This window comes from Coffea arabica, chromosome 6e (assembly GCF_036785885.1).
Source record: "Coffea arabica cultivar ET-39 chromosome 6e, Coffea Arabica ET-39 HiFi, whole genome shotgun sequence".
Lineage (NCBI taxonomy): Eukaryota > Viridiplantae > Streptophyta > Magnoliopsida > Gentianales > Rubiaceae > Coffea > Coffea arabica.
The window spans coordinates 60018752-60033332 of record NC_092321.1 but is presented as its reverse complement, the minus strand read 5'-3'; the positions used below and the strand labels follow the sequence as shown (position 1 = coordinate 60033332).

At 32.7% G+C, this 14581-nt stretch overlaps 1 protein-coding gene across 1 annotated transcript; it reads right to left on the bottom strand.

Moving 5' to 3' along the window:
* Positions 1 to 13754: 13754 nt before the first annotated feature.
* LOC113694928 (mitochondrial import receptor subunit TOM7-1) lies at positions 13755 to 14369 on the bottom strand. Its single transcript, XM_027213847.2, has one exon. The coding sequence runs from the start codon at positions 14263 to 14265 to the stop codon at positions 14026 to 14028; it is 240 nt and encodes a 79-aa protein (XP_027069648.1). The 5' UTR covers positions 14266 to 14369; the 3' UTR covers positions 13755 to 14025.
* Between the last annotated feature and the right edge of the window lie 212 nt (positions 14370 to 14581).

Below are 14581 nucleotides of genomic sequence, written 5' to 3'. Positions count from 1 at the left end.
TCACGCTCTTTTTTCTTTTTTTTTTTTCCGGTAAAGGCCACCCTTTTTAAGGGCCAAACAGTTATAATATGGAGAATAAAATTTATTCATTAGTCTAAAATCTTTTGAGTTCATCAGGCCCATTAACAAAGACCAACAAAAGCAATGAAGGATATAGTTGTTTTGAATATAGAGATATACCACTTGTTGTATCAATAGAAAGCCACGTGGCGAAAAGAAGGCAAAACACTAAACCCCAATTCTTCATATATACAAGGTAAATAGATATGCATGTATGCATGCATGTATCATATAGTTAGTAGAGATTAGTATTATATTCCTGAATGAATGTAAGTAGGTATATATAATTTAAAAAAACCTCCATATTTCATCAATTTTAAAAATACTAATACTTTTTAGCTATCCTATAAAATAAGTAATACATTTTGGTGTACTATACATCATGAATAACACTTCAATCTTGAAAAAGGTTTATAAAATTTGTGTAAAAATAATGGCATATCCAGCAAGTAATATACAAAATAAAAAAATGATTTATATCATTTTATATATTTGCATAAATGAAATAAGATTATAAAAATTTATTTGATTTAATGTCTCACATACGCATAAAGAGTTAAAGTTGGTATCAATGTGGTGTAATCTTTGACAATCACTAACAATTTAATTGAATTTTTTGTTCCTTAACTTTCAAACACATTCACACTATTCACATATGAATTTATATACATAATCTTGAAGAACTCGTATCTCTCCATTGAATTTTTAATCATACTTTTAAATAAAGATTTATATATAACTTTCCATATTGTACCTATTCTGTCAGTATTATACTAAAAAATTTGTACTTGTAGTTTGAATAGACATTGCAATGCATAATGGCCACAACATGCATTGCCACGCCACAATTCTGCAATTATCCATGTCAATTGCACCAAACAATTTTCATCGTGATGTAGTATAATTGATGGGTGTCAAACCACCAAAATTAAAATTTCTACTCTAAAAATTTAAATTTAAATATAGCGGTAAGTAGGGTTGTCTCCTCAAGGACGGGATGATTTATTTCCTTCTAAAGCAAGAATTAAATGGGGGTTTTGGAAAATGAAAAAATAACTAATTAACTGACTAATAAAACAACTAACGGAAATAAATAGGAATTAAATCAATAATAAATACGTTTCTAACCAAAGGTGCAGCTTTTCAGACACGGTCCACATAGCTGATCATCGATGCAAAGATAGTTCCATTATTCATTAATAGAATGGTTATAGCTATCAACAAATTCTGACAGCTAACTTTTCCTTACTTTATCAATAGTCAAGGTATGACCGTTAATTATTTTCCTAACCAAGAGACAACCTTGTGTATGACCGTAGAATTTAATTTTCAGATTGTATTAAAAATTAGAAAAATCCAACTCTAACCAACAAACATACTATGAGGGTTTATTTAACTTAGATCATACGTTTTCCTAATATGGGATCAATCAGCTAGTCGCCACTAATATTAATCAATCAAATAATTACGAATTTAATCGATTAATATGGTAGTAGATTATTAGGTTAATTCAAATATCGGACCCTTGACATTCAAACAATGATACAATCATAATAAATTAAATCAGAAAATGTACGAATACCGATGAATCAAAAGAAACAAATAAAAATCAATTCGATCTCACAGATGTTTGGAATCGCGTTTTCAAGTTGACATTCGACTAGAGAAGGAAATTAATATCTCATCGTTGAAAAAAAATCCCAACGCAAAAGTATGGTGAATTGATAGACACATACGGCTACGGAAAAGACAAAAGAAGAACTGAGGTTGTCATTTTCTTCCAGCCGGAAAAGAAAACAGAGCTTTTGTTTCTTGCTTCTGATATAAAGAGTCCCCATGCAATTCTCTATCTTTTTGGAAGTACTAATCACACGGAACTGGCCATCCCAATTCCTACTTTTTCTCCTAGTTTATAGCTTGCTAAAATAAAGTAAACTCCTATGTGGAAAAGGAAACTTCAAACAATAATTTCCATTGTTTCCTAACTAAATCTTATGACTAATAAAGATATCTCCTAAATCTTCAACCAAAATTTGCTCGGAGTTCAACTCGAACTAGGAAAGCTTCGTGGGCTTGAAAAATCCTGAGCTTTCCGAACTTGACAGCTGGACTTTGGCGCACTCACATGGAACAGGTTCATAATCTTTTGTAAAATTGCCTCCCTTAACTACTTTTTGCTCCATTTTTCAACAATTAACACCAATAACCAATTATGAGTAAAATCAACCAATTAATGCAATATTTGGCTAAAATCAATGGAAAAATGATCATAAATTTAATAACAAAAATGCAACCTATCAATAACATAACAAATAAGCATATGGATAAAACAAAAAAATTTGACACTAAAACTTTATGCCGTACCATCAATCTCATCCATCCAACTTCAAATCAAATGCGTATAAACCATTAATTGTATCCTGCAACTAGTTTGATAATAATAGGGAGTCCAATCCCTGACTCTTAGATATCAGGAAGAGGGATAAGCATATGCAAAAAAAACTTAATCTAGAGTAAGATGATTTTTTTCTCCTAAAATATTGATGGGAATTGGAAGAACTACAAGTTTCTCATTTCAATCCTTTTTAGTAGAAATATTTTCATTACTTTGACAAGCAATAATTAAATAAAATTTCACATGGAATATTCTAGTAAACGGAAGTACATATCTAAAGATATATATTAACTCTCACAAGTGACTTGGTTGATATTGTACACGTAAAATTTTTTTTTCATTCAAACGCTTTCAGTGATAAACTAGGAGGAGGAGGAGGAAGAGAAACAAAAACTATAAATATGTAGTTACCATTTAAAGAAAAATTCATAGGAGCCAACATGCTGTTATAATTAAGAAAGAAAGCAAAATTATAACTTATTTGATCTCGGATATATATATATATATATATATATATATATATATATATATATATATATCTAGATCATTAATTATCTAAGACATATTTTGCAAACATCAGTAATGAATGAATAAAAAAAATGTCAAGTGAAATCACAATTATAGAAATTAAGTAATGTATGATTTTTATACTGATTTAATTAAAAAAATGAATATGTGGTGCAAAAGAAACTCAAGTGTGCATTTCATATGTAGATGGCTCAATTCAAGTTTTGACATAATTGAGCTAATCTTGACTCAAACATATCATGATGGTATTGGATCAAACATGTAATACAAACTTTGATTTTGAACCTAATCAAGCTGAATTAAAAGTTAGAAATTAAATATTACATTTTTTTAAAAATGGACTAATAGACATTTCAATACCGAACAGCAAAATGGTAAGAATTCAACTATTTTTTTTTTTGCCATCCCTTAATTTATTTATAACCAAAAAAAAGTACATCAAATTAGCGAGGCCCAAACCTGACCTCTGTTAAAGGAAAAGAAACATCCGCGCATATGAAGGAATTTTAAAGACATAACAGATCAATCCAAAGAAATCATCCACACGAAGGTGCCCCACATTTGTGTGACTGCGAGTGAGCATGGGAATTTGGTTTGAGATCTTGACGTGTTTGCAACTATTACATTATATAATTATATTATTTGGCACAATGAGCTTTCAAGTTTAGTATTCTATAAATTTGTGTACCTATATTATTATATTTTTTGTTTTATGTTTATGAAAAAAGGAAATAATAAAGAATAACATAAGATAAATAACATTGCTAGGTGGATAGGAGACAAGGAAAAGTGAGGAAGAAACCATAAGGATGAGATTAGGGATTAAGAAGAAAGAATAACCTTGTTGTGGACATGAAAAATGGAAAAGAAAGATGTATGATGAAACTAGAGTAGAGGAAGGAATTAAGCATTTGAAAACATACTAGGAAGTGGAATAGTTTAATATATTTTCTTTTTCTATTTCTATAATTTCATAAATATTCTCCTAGTAATCATGTAAAAGCACATATAGAAAATGAAGATCAAATTTGTATCAAGTCAAATTTTGTAGTCTATATTTCTAAATGAAAAAAATAAAGGATTGATTATTTCTACACTATTATGTAATAATTCATTTACTCTATTAAATCTAAATGCATGACATTTAACTTCCAAACGGGGATGTAATAGTGAGATTTTTGAAAAATTTTAAGTGAAAAAGTGATTTTACCTAGAAACTGAAGTGCTAAATATAAATAGATGATGTTCAAAATTCCTTTTGAGTTAGGAATGGCAAATATTCTTTGCACACTAGATGCATGTCTATGCTTACTATACTTCTTTTTCAAAATGTCTAATAGATTAATCATTGATTTTATTAGTAATGAAGAATATGTTAATCTTCTTTGTTGGCTAACATTGTTGTTTCCAAAACTGAGAGAATATTGATTTGTTATCCTTCAAGTGATTAATTCCCAATAACTTGCTACTGTACAGTAGTAAATCTAATTAATTATATTTATATTTTATAAGAAAAGACTCCTAATGTCATAATACTTAAATGAACATATTATCAAACTTTTAAATTTGAAATTTATATTTTAATAACTACAATCTTTTACTTATCATAACAATTAATATATGTATATTACAACCACTACAATTTTAATATGCTGCTGATTTGTTTACTTGTCTATTACAACAACTGCAATCGATGATATGTTATTACTATTAACATAAGTAGTGAACCACAACAATAGGTTGTATTCATGCATTCTACTTACTTAGGTTGTATGTATCCAAATAGTAAGAGTCTTTGATTTTTTTTTTTACTTAAAACTGATAGTACTTTATTTCCAACATAATAATAATAATAATAATAATAATGTTCACGAGGACTGAGAAAAACATCAGCAATGTCAACAAGCAAATCCTACTTCAATAACGAGAGACACTTGAAAAAGACTCGAAAAAACCTAAAGCCAAATGGGCATAATAACTCCATAAACTAAAAGACTCGATTATAGAGGGGAATCCTGCATTCTACTGCAAACGGCTGATGCCTTAATAACTGGCAATGTATCCTCGATCATAACTAGGGGCACCACCATATCCAGGGTAAGGTTGTGCTCTGGTGAAATACCGGCAGTCTGGTCCGTCCAAATAGCTGGAGCATTGTCCGTGCTGCCACCACAGCATCTCCACATATTTCTCCAACTTTCCTAGCTTGTACATTAGCATGTTTGCATTCACGCAGCCCGATAGTTCAATTATTCCATCTTCATGCATCTGGAAGTGTCGTATCCCTTGGGTTGAGCCGACCACTTTGCCTAACTTGTACAGAGCTTTTGATGATCCTCTTCTACCCATGTCCCATCTCAGCGTACAAGCCATGAAATCAGCGGCCTCCTCCGGATAAACCCTGGGCGCAGCATCCATGAAGGACTTGGAAGACTTGAAGAACTTCATAGTAGGAGTATCACTTTTGTTGGTTGTTAAGGTTGTGATATTGTAAAGTCTTTGATATATTGCTACTTATTTATGCATTCTATTATAACAACTACAACCTTTGATATGTGATAAGTGTGTATTTTGAGTATTTTAAGTGTGTTTTATTAATTAGTTTGGTGTGTTTTAATTAGTTTTATAACTTATGAACTAAGTTTCCAGTGAAAATATGCATTTTATGATTTAAGTGGTAAACATTACATTTTTATGGATTTTAATGGCGAAAACTTCATGTTTTGTAGGTTTAATGATTCAATCATCAAATAGCATGAATTCAGAAGATAATTGGATGATTGATGATGGTTTGAAGTGATAAAAAGAGAATATGAAGTGCAAAAGATGAAATGCAACTTAGTATACAAGAAGGAAGTTTGACAGCTATGATGCCTTGTGATATTTCAGCTATATTTTGAGTTACAAACATTGGATTGAGGTGATTCTTATACCATTTTGAAACTAAGAGATAGATCTACATTTGGTATGAGACATCGAAATCCAGTTCAGTCGTTTTTCTTGTCAAAATGTCAAAATACAAAAGTGAAACTTTGTTATCGAAAGTTGAAATAGAGTTATGACAAGTTGAGGGTATCTTGGTCAGTTCTTGATCTATAGAGCTTCAAATTGGATGATTCTTCATACATTGAAAAGCTAACTCAAAGGATTAGAACTTTCATGTTTCGTACAAGAGTTAGTTTAGCCTCTATTATCAAGAAACTATCAGTTGAATTTGAACAAAACATAAAGCAATGATGAAATCTACCCAGAATGAGCAAACCTGCAAAAGAGCAAAATGTGGGCACGATACATGGCCTTAGGTCATGTTTTCAAGGTGGCATATTTGTGTTTTGTGGTTGCAACTTACTCTGAAACTTGTGCTTTATTCACACAACTTTTTTGACCAGCTTTTTTGAAAAGATTTCGGCTAGAAATGAGCATATGAGCATGGAAACTTTGAGAAGCAACCTTTGAGAGTTTCAAGAAACAATTTTGCCAACTAGAAACAACTCATCTTGAGTTTGAATCTATCTATAAAAAGAGGCCAAGGAGACCATTTTCACAACTTTGGAAGGCTAGAGAAACTTCACAAAAATGTAGTTTTCACTATAATTTCCTTAGTTCATTAGTTAGAGTAGATTAATATAGTTAGTGTAGTTTATCATTCTTGTATTTGTAGCTAGATTTGAATGAAGATTTGACGAGTAAAGATGGAGAGGTTGAAACTCAAGTGACAATGGTGACTTCTCTCCTATCACTTCTTTTTTTTTTTGTATTTGAATTCATATTTAACTATAATACAAGTTTGGCGTTTGTTTTCATGTTTAGCTAAAGTTTATGTCTAAAGTTATGGATGAAATAGCTATATCTTATTAGTGATATTTACTTAGTTATTTGATGATATTATTTTGAACAATTTATTTATCATTTTTGCTTTTCTAATCATGATTAATCGACCATTAATTGTGATAATCTTAAGATGTTAAGTTTGTAATGAGAATTGAGATTTAACACTAGTTCAAGAAAGTAATAAATCTAAGGAGTATACTCATGAGAGTAGACGTGCACCTATATGGTTTTAGTGACTTGTTTCATGTAATTTCATAGAAGGAATGAACTTGTTGTTAATTACATAACCACGAGAGTAGGTATGGTTTAGTTACAATTATAGTTGATTCACTATGAAAGTAGAATTCACATACATTAGGAAATTATGTCATAACTAACCAAACATTCAATTAACTGGAAACTTCATTTACAAAAGTAGTAAGAAATTCCATACTTTAGGAGTTTTCTATTGTTATTTTTATTCCTTTTATTCCATGTTTATAGCATAGATTTAATCTTTTACATTTGTGATAGGTTAAATAATAAAGAAATTTGAAAAACATCAGTAATTGACAATCTTCTCTGTGGGTTTGACCCTTAATACCCTATACTCAATTACGACTCGTGTACTTGCAAAAAATCGCGTGTAGGGTATTTAGAATTTTATAAATATAAAACTTGACTATGGATGAGCTAATTATTATATGTATACCCAACGTTCATCAAGTTTTTGGAGCCGTTGTCGGGAAAGATTTTGTCAATATTAGTGCTAAGAACTGCTTTATTAATTTAGATTATTTTACTTGCTTTTGTTGTTTTGGTTATGTTTAATGTCTTTTTGTTATATTTAGTGTCTTGATGGGTTGTTTATTTTGTGTTTAATGTCTTTTTTTTTGTATGTGTCGAGTCACCTATTCTTCTTGACTAAATTTCTTTTTGAATTACTTTGAAGACATGTTTAGAGATTCAAGGAGAGTAGAAAATATAAGGGGACAATGCTTGAAAAATAGAAGATCGGCAATGGATTGTTATCCAATGCAAAGCTCCTTGAATAGATGTAACCAAGATGTGTCTGAAGGTATGTCTTTTGAAAACAGTTTAAGGAGTGTAAAGGCTAAATTTGATTATATAACGTTAAAAGTTCAATTGGACACCATTACACATATTCTTGAGCAAAAGAGCAATGTTAATACTTTTAATTCTTATCATGTGATTTGTGACTTGTGTGGAGGTTATCATGTTACTTGTACATGTATGCAAGTACAAAATGTGGATTATTATGATGAATTTGGGCACTGCAATCCTTGTTTTGATTAAAATGATCTCAATTCGGGCAATTCTTATACTAATGGTTGGGATAATCAATGTGCATATAATGCTTCTCTATGTTTATATGATTACCAATCCAAGTGTGTCCAATATGAATCTAAATCATCTTGGAAATTAACTATAGAAAAATTAGCAAATATAACCTCTGATCGTTTTGATAGGGTTGAGAAAAGATTAGATGAACTCTCTAATGTATATTGAGATATAAATTAGATTAAATGTAACCTCTAAGGGTAATCCGGGAAGGAGTCGAGAAGGGGGGTGTTGAGGGATAGTGCAGGTACATTCCTATTAGGTTTTGTGGGTTATTGGGGAGAGACGTCTAGCCTACGTTCAGAGTTGAAGGCTATGTTATTTGGAGTTCAGTTGTGTGTTTTGCGAGGTTTCAGTTGCCTGCACTTGGAATCGGATTCTTTGCTCTTGGTTCAAATGGTTAAGGGGGTTGGTAGATGTCCATGGGGTTTTCAAACAGAGTTGGACGAGTGGATGGTTTTTCGATATTGTTTCCATTCCGTCACTCATTGTTACCGTCAAGCGAATGTTCCTGCCGATAGGCTATCTAAGATTGGGACGGAGTTGGCTTCTAATATTGTCTATGAGTCGGTTTTGCAACTGCCAAGGTTGGTGCGCAGAGACCTCACTTTGGATAGATTAGGGTACCCTAACTTGCGTTTTTTGAGTTAGGTGGTAATCTGATCTTTTTAGCTGTGAGATCTGACCATGTACTCTAGGAGGTAAGGTTATTGCCTTCCTCTTTGTAATTTTGTTTGCTCCACTAATAAAAACAAAAAACATGCAAATCAAAAAAAAAAAATGTAACCTCTAATGTATATTGAGACAAATGAGATATTGTAGCAAAAATTATTGTAGCACTCTAATGTATATGAGATATAAAAGCAATTGATAACTGTGCTTACGAAAAATATAAAAAAAATTTCCTTAGAAAACTACAATCCAAACAATAAATGGTTATTATTTTGTTGACAAATTGTAGAAATTAATTTCCAGCAAGATTAATCACTATATGTTTGGGTGGGCTTAATCAAAACTAATCCTCTATTTATATATATAAAAAAATGCAATGGATTTATGGAGCAAAGGATAAAGAAAAGCTACTATTAAATATAATAGTAGGCGATCACTTTATCCTCTTAACATTTGATATCACTATCAATTTCCCCCTTAACATTACCTTTTAATCAATTTACCTCCAAAACTAACGGTCAAACTTAACGAAATTTGTTAATTAAAGTGAAAAGACATATTTAGCTCTTATAATTATTATCACTTTACCCTCATAAACTATAGTTTTATTATTAAGTTACCTCGTAGAGTTATTTTTAGGCAATTTATCCCATCATTAAACCAACTTAACAAGTTAAAAAACTTTAAAAGAAAGTATTCTCCTTTTTGTATAATGAAAACAATAAAAAATTTAGAATGACTCTTTTCCTTTTTAGTTTCAAGAAAAAAAGTCAAAGTAGTAATTTCTTTTATCTTGGCAATCTTATTAATATTTTAAAAAAAAATAGAAAGATTGGGAGGGAGGGGGGTGGGAGAGAGAGCGCTCAATTATTTTTTTAAAAAATACAAATAAGAAAAAATTTAATATTTTTATTATTTTAAAATTATTTCACTTTTCTGTTTATCACCCAATTTCAAATTTAATCCCAACAACCTTAAAATAATACGATAATTTTAGACTCTTCTTTATTTTCTTTCTTCGTAAAATCTAATTTTTCATCTCCTTCTCTCCTATCTCTTTTTCTTTTCCTAATATTAATAAGTGTGAACAAAGAAATATGAGAAAATTCTTTATTTTTATGTTTTTTGGATCTCTTAAAGTGAAAACGAAAGGAAGAATAACCATTCCAATTTTTTACTTTTAATTATATATAAAAGGGGTAAATGCATTTAAATTTTTTTTACCATACTGACTAGATTAACAATAAGGTAAAATGCGATTAAATCGATTGTATTACTATAATTTAAAGGGATAAAGTGATAATAACAATGTAATAATGCTATAGAATAAAAGGATTATTTTGTCCAAAATTTCTTAACATGTTGAGTTAAATTATCTATGGAGGTGAAGTAACTAAAAGACAACGTTAGTAAGTAAACTGGTTGTAATGATATAAATTAAAGAAATAAAGTGATAATAACCCTTCTTTAATAAAAGTGTTGAAGGCTCCAATATCACAATGTCCTTGCCAAACCAATGGTTACAAGCTCATCAGACGCATCTTTTTAGGTACTAATCTCGAGCTAAACGCCTAAACCCCCTTTTCCACAGACATTTCGCGTCTCAAGAGCATTGTTACATTGTGTGGTAATTGCTACACTATCTTATTTGAAACACATCAACAAAAGAGATAAAGCAAAAGACTTGCCGAAATGGGGAATAAAAATGGGGAATAACCCAACAACCCAAATAATGGTTGGGGGTGAAGTGGGATCAGGCCCTTTTTTTTTGGACAAAAAAAAAAAAAAAGACTTGCCGAAATGAGACAATGCAGAGAAGAGGCAGCAAATAAATTAAGCACAGCCCGGTAGCTCGAGAAGAAAAGCACAAAGCGCAGACGCCTTCTACAGTCAAATATTGAAGGCAGAGATCAATAGAAGCTAAGCACAAGAGTAGAAGCCTTGTACGTACAACAGAGCAGCATCCAAAGTGCAGCGTGCATAGTCTAATTAACTCTAAAACAAAACTTCAGGTAAAAGAAATTTAAATGTAGAGTAAACTGAATTACTTTTGAATATACCAGATCAGTTTTCCCAAAGCTACACCTGGGTGAGCCATACCCATTTCAAAGTGAGATTCGATGACACAAATGCAACAAAAAAGAGAACATACACGAACATTCACAACAAAAAGATACATCGAACACAAAACAATAAGCCAAAAAAAAAAAAGGAAGGGAATACTGCTAGGTCCTGTAAATTGTGAATCTATAGTGATTCTCTGCCAATAGCCAAGTTATATCAGACGTATGAAATTACCAGAAATAGAGACTTGAAAAGAACTTCTGGGCTTAACGTAAACTTAATGTTACTTGAAATTTAAAGGTAACTCGATATGGGCCAGGAGGATCAAGCAGTAACTTTGCCAATATAATCATGAAACCAATGTCAACTTGCTTAAGCACCCTCTCCATATAGCTTTGGTGTAGCTCACAAGGAATAACCAACTCAACCCCCACGGGAAGGGGATGTTCAAAACAAACATGGTCAAATGATGGAGAAAACCCAATACAAAGTGCTTCCAGCAGATGTATTCACAGTAGCATATACCAAAACTTAATTGCTTATAAATGAAACAATATAGGATTACTAACTTTAAAACGTAAGATGCAAATGCCACCTACATGGCAACTCCTAATGTTTCTCCATTCTTTTCCTAGTCCCACTTTGACCCCTTCCCCTCCCTCCTCATATCCTATGCAACTTACGACTGCAGTCAACCACCACCTCAAACACCATACGAATACACCCCCATTACCCACAACAACGAAACCTTCACCATAACCCGACCAATTCGCAACTGCCCACCACCGAAACCATCAGACTAATCCACCATGGATGGCTGATACCATACCATCTACATACAAGTCCACAACCAACCACCACATATACCGTCACACCAATCTACACCCATTAACCACAAAGCCGATGCCAGCCCATTTCCACCTAATATGCAACCGATCACCACGGATGTTGTTGCAGAACTGGGAGAGATAAAAAGGGATGAATGAATGTATATATCCCAGGAAGAAAGATAACTAGGCCGAGAATAATTCAGGCTAGTAGGTGGTGGCAGAAGGAGGGGTTATAGGTCTGACGAGATGTGTGATGGAGGGAAAGAGACTGAGTGAGAAGGGAAAGAGGAAAGAGAAAATAGGGTACTTCAAGAAAAATGAGTGAAGTTGTACAGAAGTCCCTTTTTGAGAGTAACTATACATGTCATTGTTCTAAATTAAATCTTGCCCTGTGAATCAATGCTTCTAGATACAAGTATCCTAAAGAATATACAGTACAAGATTACATAAAAAGTTTAACTGCTCTACAGGCCCTTTCACAATATTTTATCAATTTAGACTGTACACATACACTAAGGTTTCTATTGACTCCCTCTATAACCAGTTACCTTCCTTAAGCTCATATCACTGGCCCCCTCATTCAGCTACAGAGTGCACGTATTCAAAAAGGTTAGACCATTATAACAGCAGAAATGCCTGAATCTATCATGGAGATTAAAGGAGTTCTATAGTCCAAAAAAACTCTAGTGTGATAGATAAAAGAGTGAAGTAGAAGAAGGTCAAAAGGACAGAAATGTTAACAAGAACAGCGAAGGGATATGTTCAATCAATTTATGCTCAGTGGAACTCTCAGATGAAATGCCATTTTAACACATATATCGCAAAGCTAAGAAGAATGATAAGATTACACAATGCCAAAGATGACCTGAACTACCCTTGAGAAGCAGAAAGAAGCACAGAAGTTAAAGTTTCCATAGCCAGATGATGAATGTTTAAAGAGAGTCTACCATTAAAGAAAGTCATGGGAGAACAGCAGGCAGTGCTAAAACTTGATTTGTCTGGTGGAAAAAATTAAAACAGTTTTAGAACTTGCACCCAAGTTTAAGAGGCAAAAACTAGCATCATAAGCTTAAAACCATCAAGTTCAACTGAAAGGGAAGCTTTTATTTATTTCTGTAGTGATAACAAATCCATGATTACCAAAATGTCGCAGCGCATAAAGAAAGGTTATATAAGGCTGCAGTAGGAAAATCAATGAAAAATAGGAGAACTAACAGCTATAACCCACTGCGGGCCGCGCCCCGGGGGGGCCAACTGCAAGAGTATACTACTGCAACTAAGAAAAGAAATGCAACTGATGACGCACTACTTAAAATAAGACACCATGCTAGTTGAAAAACAAAATTTCCTTCCTAAAACAAGGTAATTCCAAGATATATGCTGCAACACGTTAGTAAACCCATACCAGGCCATGCATGAGAAGAAAAGTTAGCTCTCTCACAAGCATGAGCACAGAGCTTGGAACCATACCAGTCCAACTCGCAACAATATCAGTACATGGTAAAAGCATAACCAACTATGCATCTAGAAGGAACCGTACCAAAAAGGACAGAAACACAAACTCAAGCTTGACTGCGCAATCTTCCCATATTCCTCAAATCAACAATTGCCCAATTTAATATATCAAAAATCACCATCAACAAAAGCAAATAAACAATTATATCCTAGAGGAACAGGTACAACTAATGCCCAGTAAGTATGGACCTATTCATATTCTTAATCCAACCCCACACATTTGCTCAACCAAATGGCCGTTAATAGCAATACTCTAACTAAGTTCGGCTTCTTAAGTTTCAATGATAATATTTCACCAGACAAGTCAACCACCATTCCCCAAAACACATACAAATAAAGCCAAGGAAATTCCAACTACTCATCAACTTTCAATCTTCCAACTCAAAACTCCGACTTTCAACAGGGGAAAACGGATTTTCCACAATACCAACTTTAAACAATAATAAGAAGTCAAAAAAACCAAAAAATAAAAAAAAAATGAAACAAAGACTGATCGATGAAAACACATACTCACCGAAGAAGCAAAAGGCTCTAAACTCACATCATAATAGTGTTAAGAAATCCCAAGAACACAGCGATAGTTCATAATTGAGCTAAAAATAGCACAATCCCATTACACTAAAAAAAAAAAAGCCCCCACATTCCAAAATCACGAAAACTAGACACCAGTTGTGAAATCGACAAATACTATAACCGACCCAGTAAGCATCAAATTAAATAAAACCCATTTTTTTCTACTTCATCTCAAGAACATGGGTCGTGGCCCTGATAAGCTATTCTCCAGTTTTCTCACACGGGAGTTAAGAGTTGAGCCCAAGAGGGCTTTGGCTCCGAGTTCATCCCGATTACAATGATCAAAGGGATGAATCCATAGTGCGCGACGACTTTTGCTTTGTGGAGACCCCAATTGGTCCAGTCTTTCACAATCTTCACAGTCGACGGCCCGTCTTCCTCTCCAGCTGCAGCCGCCGAGGCTTTGTTCCGATTGGACTTGCCGCCTTTCGCCTTCAGAGCCACCCTGGTCGACATTCTTGATTCTTCTTCGGAAAATTTCTCCGATTTTTTTTATGTTTATTTTTTTTTCTGCCTCTTCTTTTCTTTTATATAATGGGGGTCTGTCTAATTGTGCCCTAATTAGAGAATCGGAGCTCATGGATGTCGGTTTGGTGAATAGAGAAATGTTACTTTGCAGTCGAGTCCTTCTAGGTTTTCTATTTTGTCAAGGTGAGTCCCTTGAGTTGTACCACAATATTTGTGTAAACCAGTAAAAATCTTAAAATTGTAAAGCAGTAAACATCCAAAAAAGTGATTAAAAATGTGTTGATGATGCTAGTAAATAAAATTG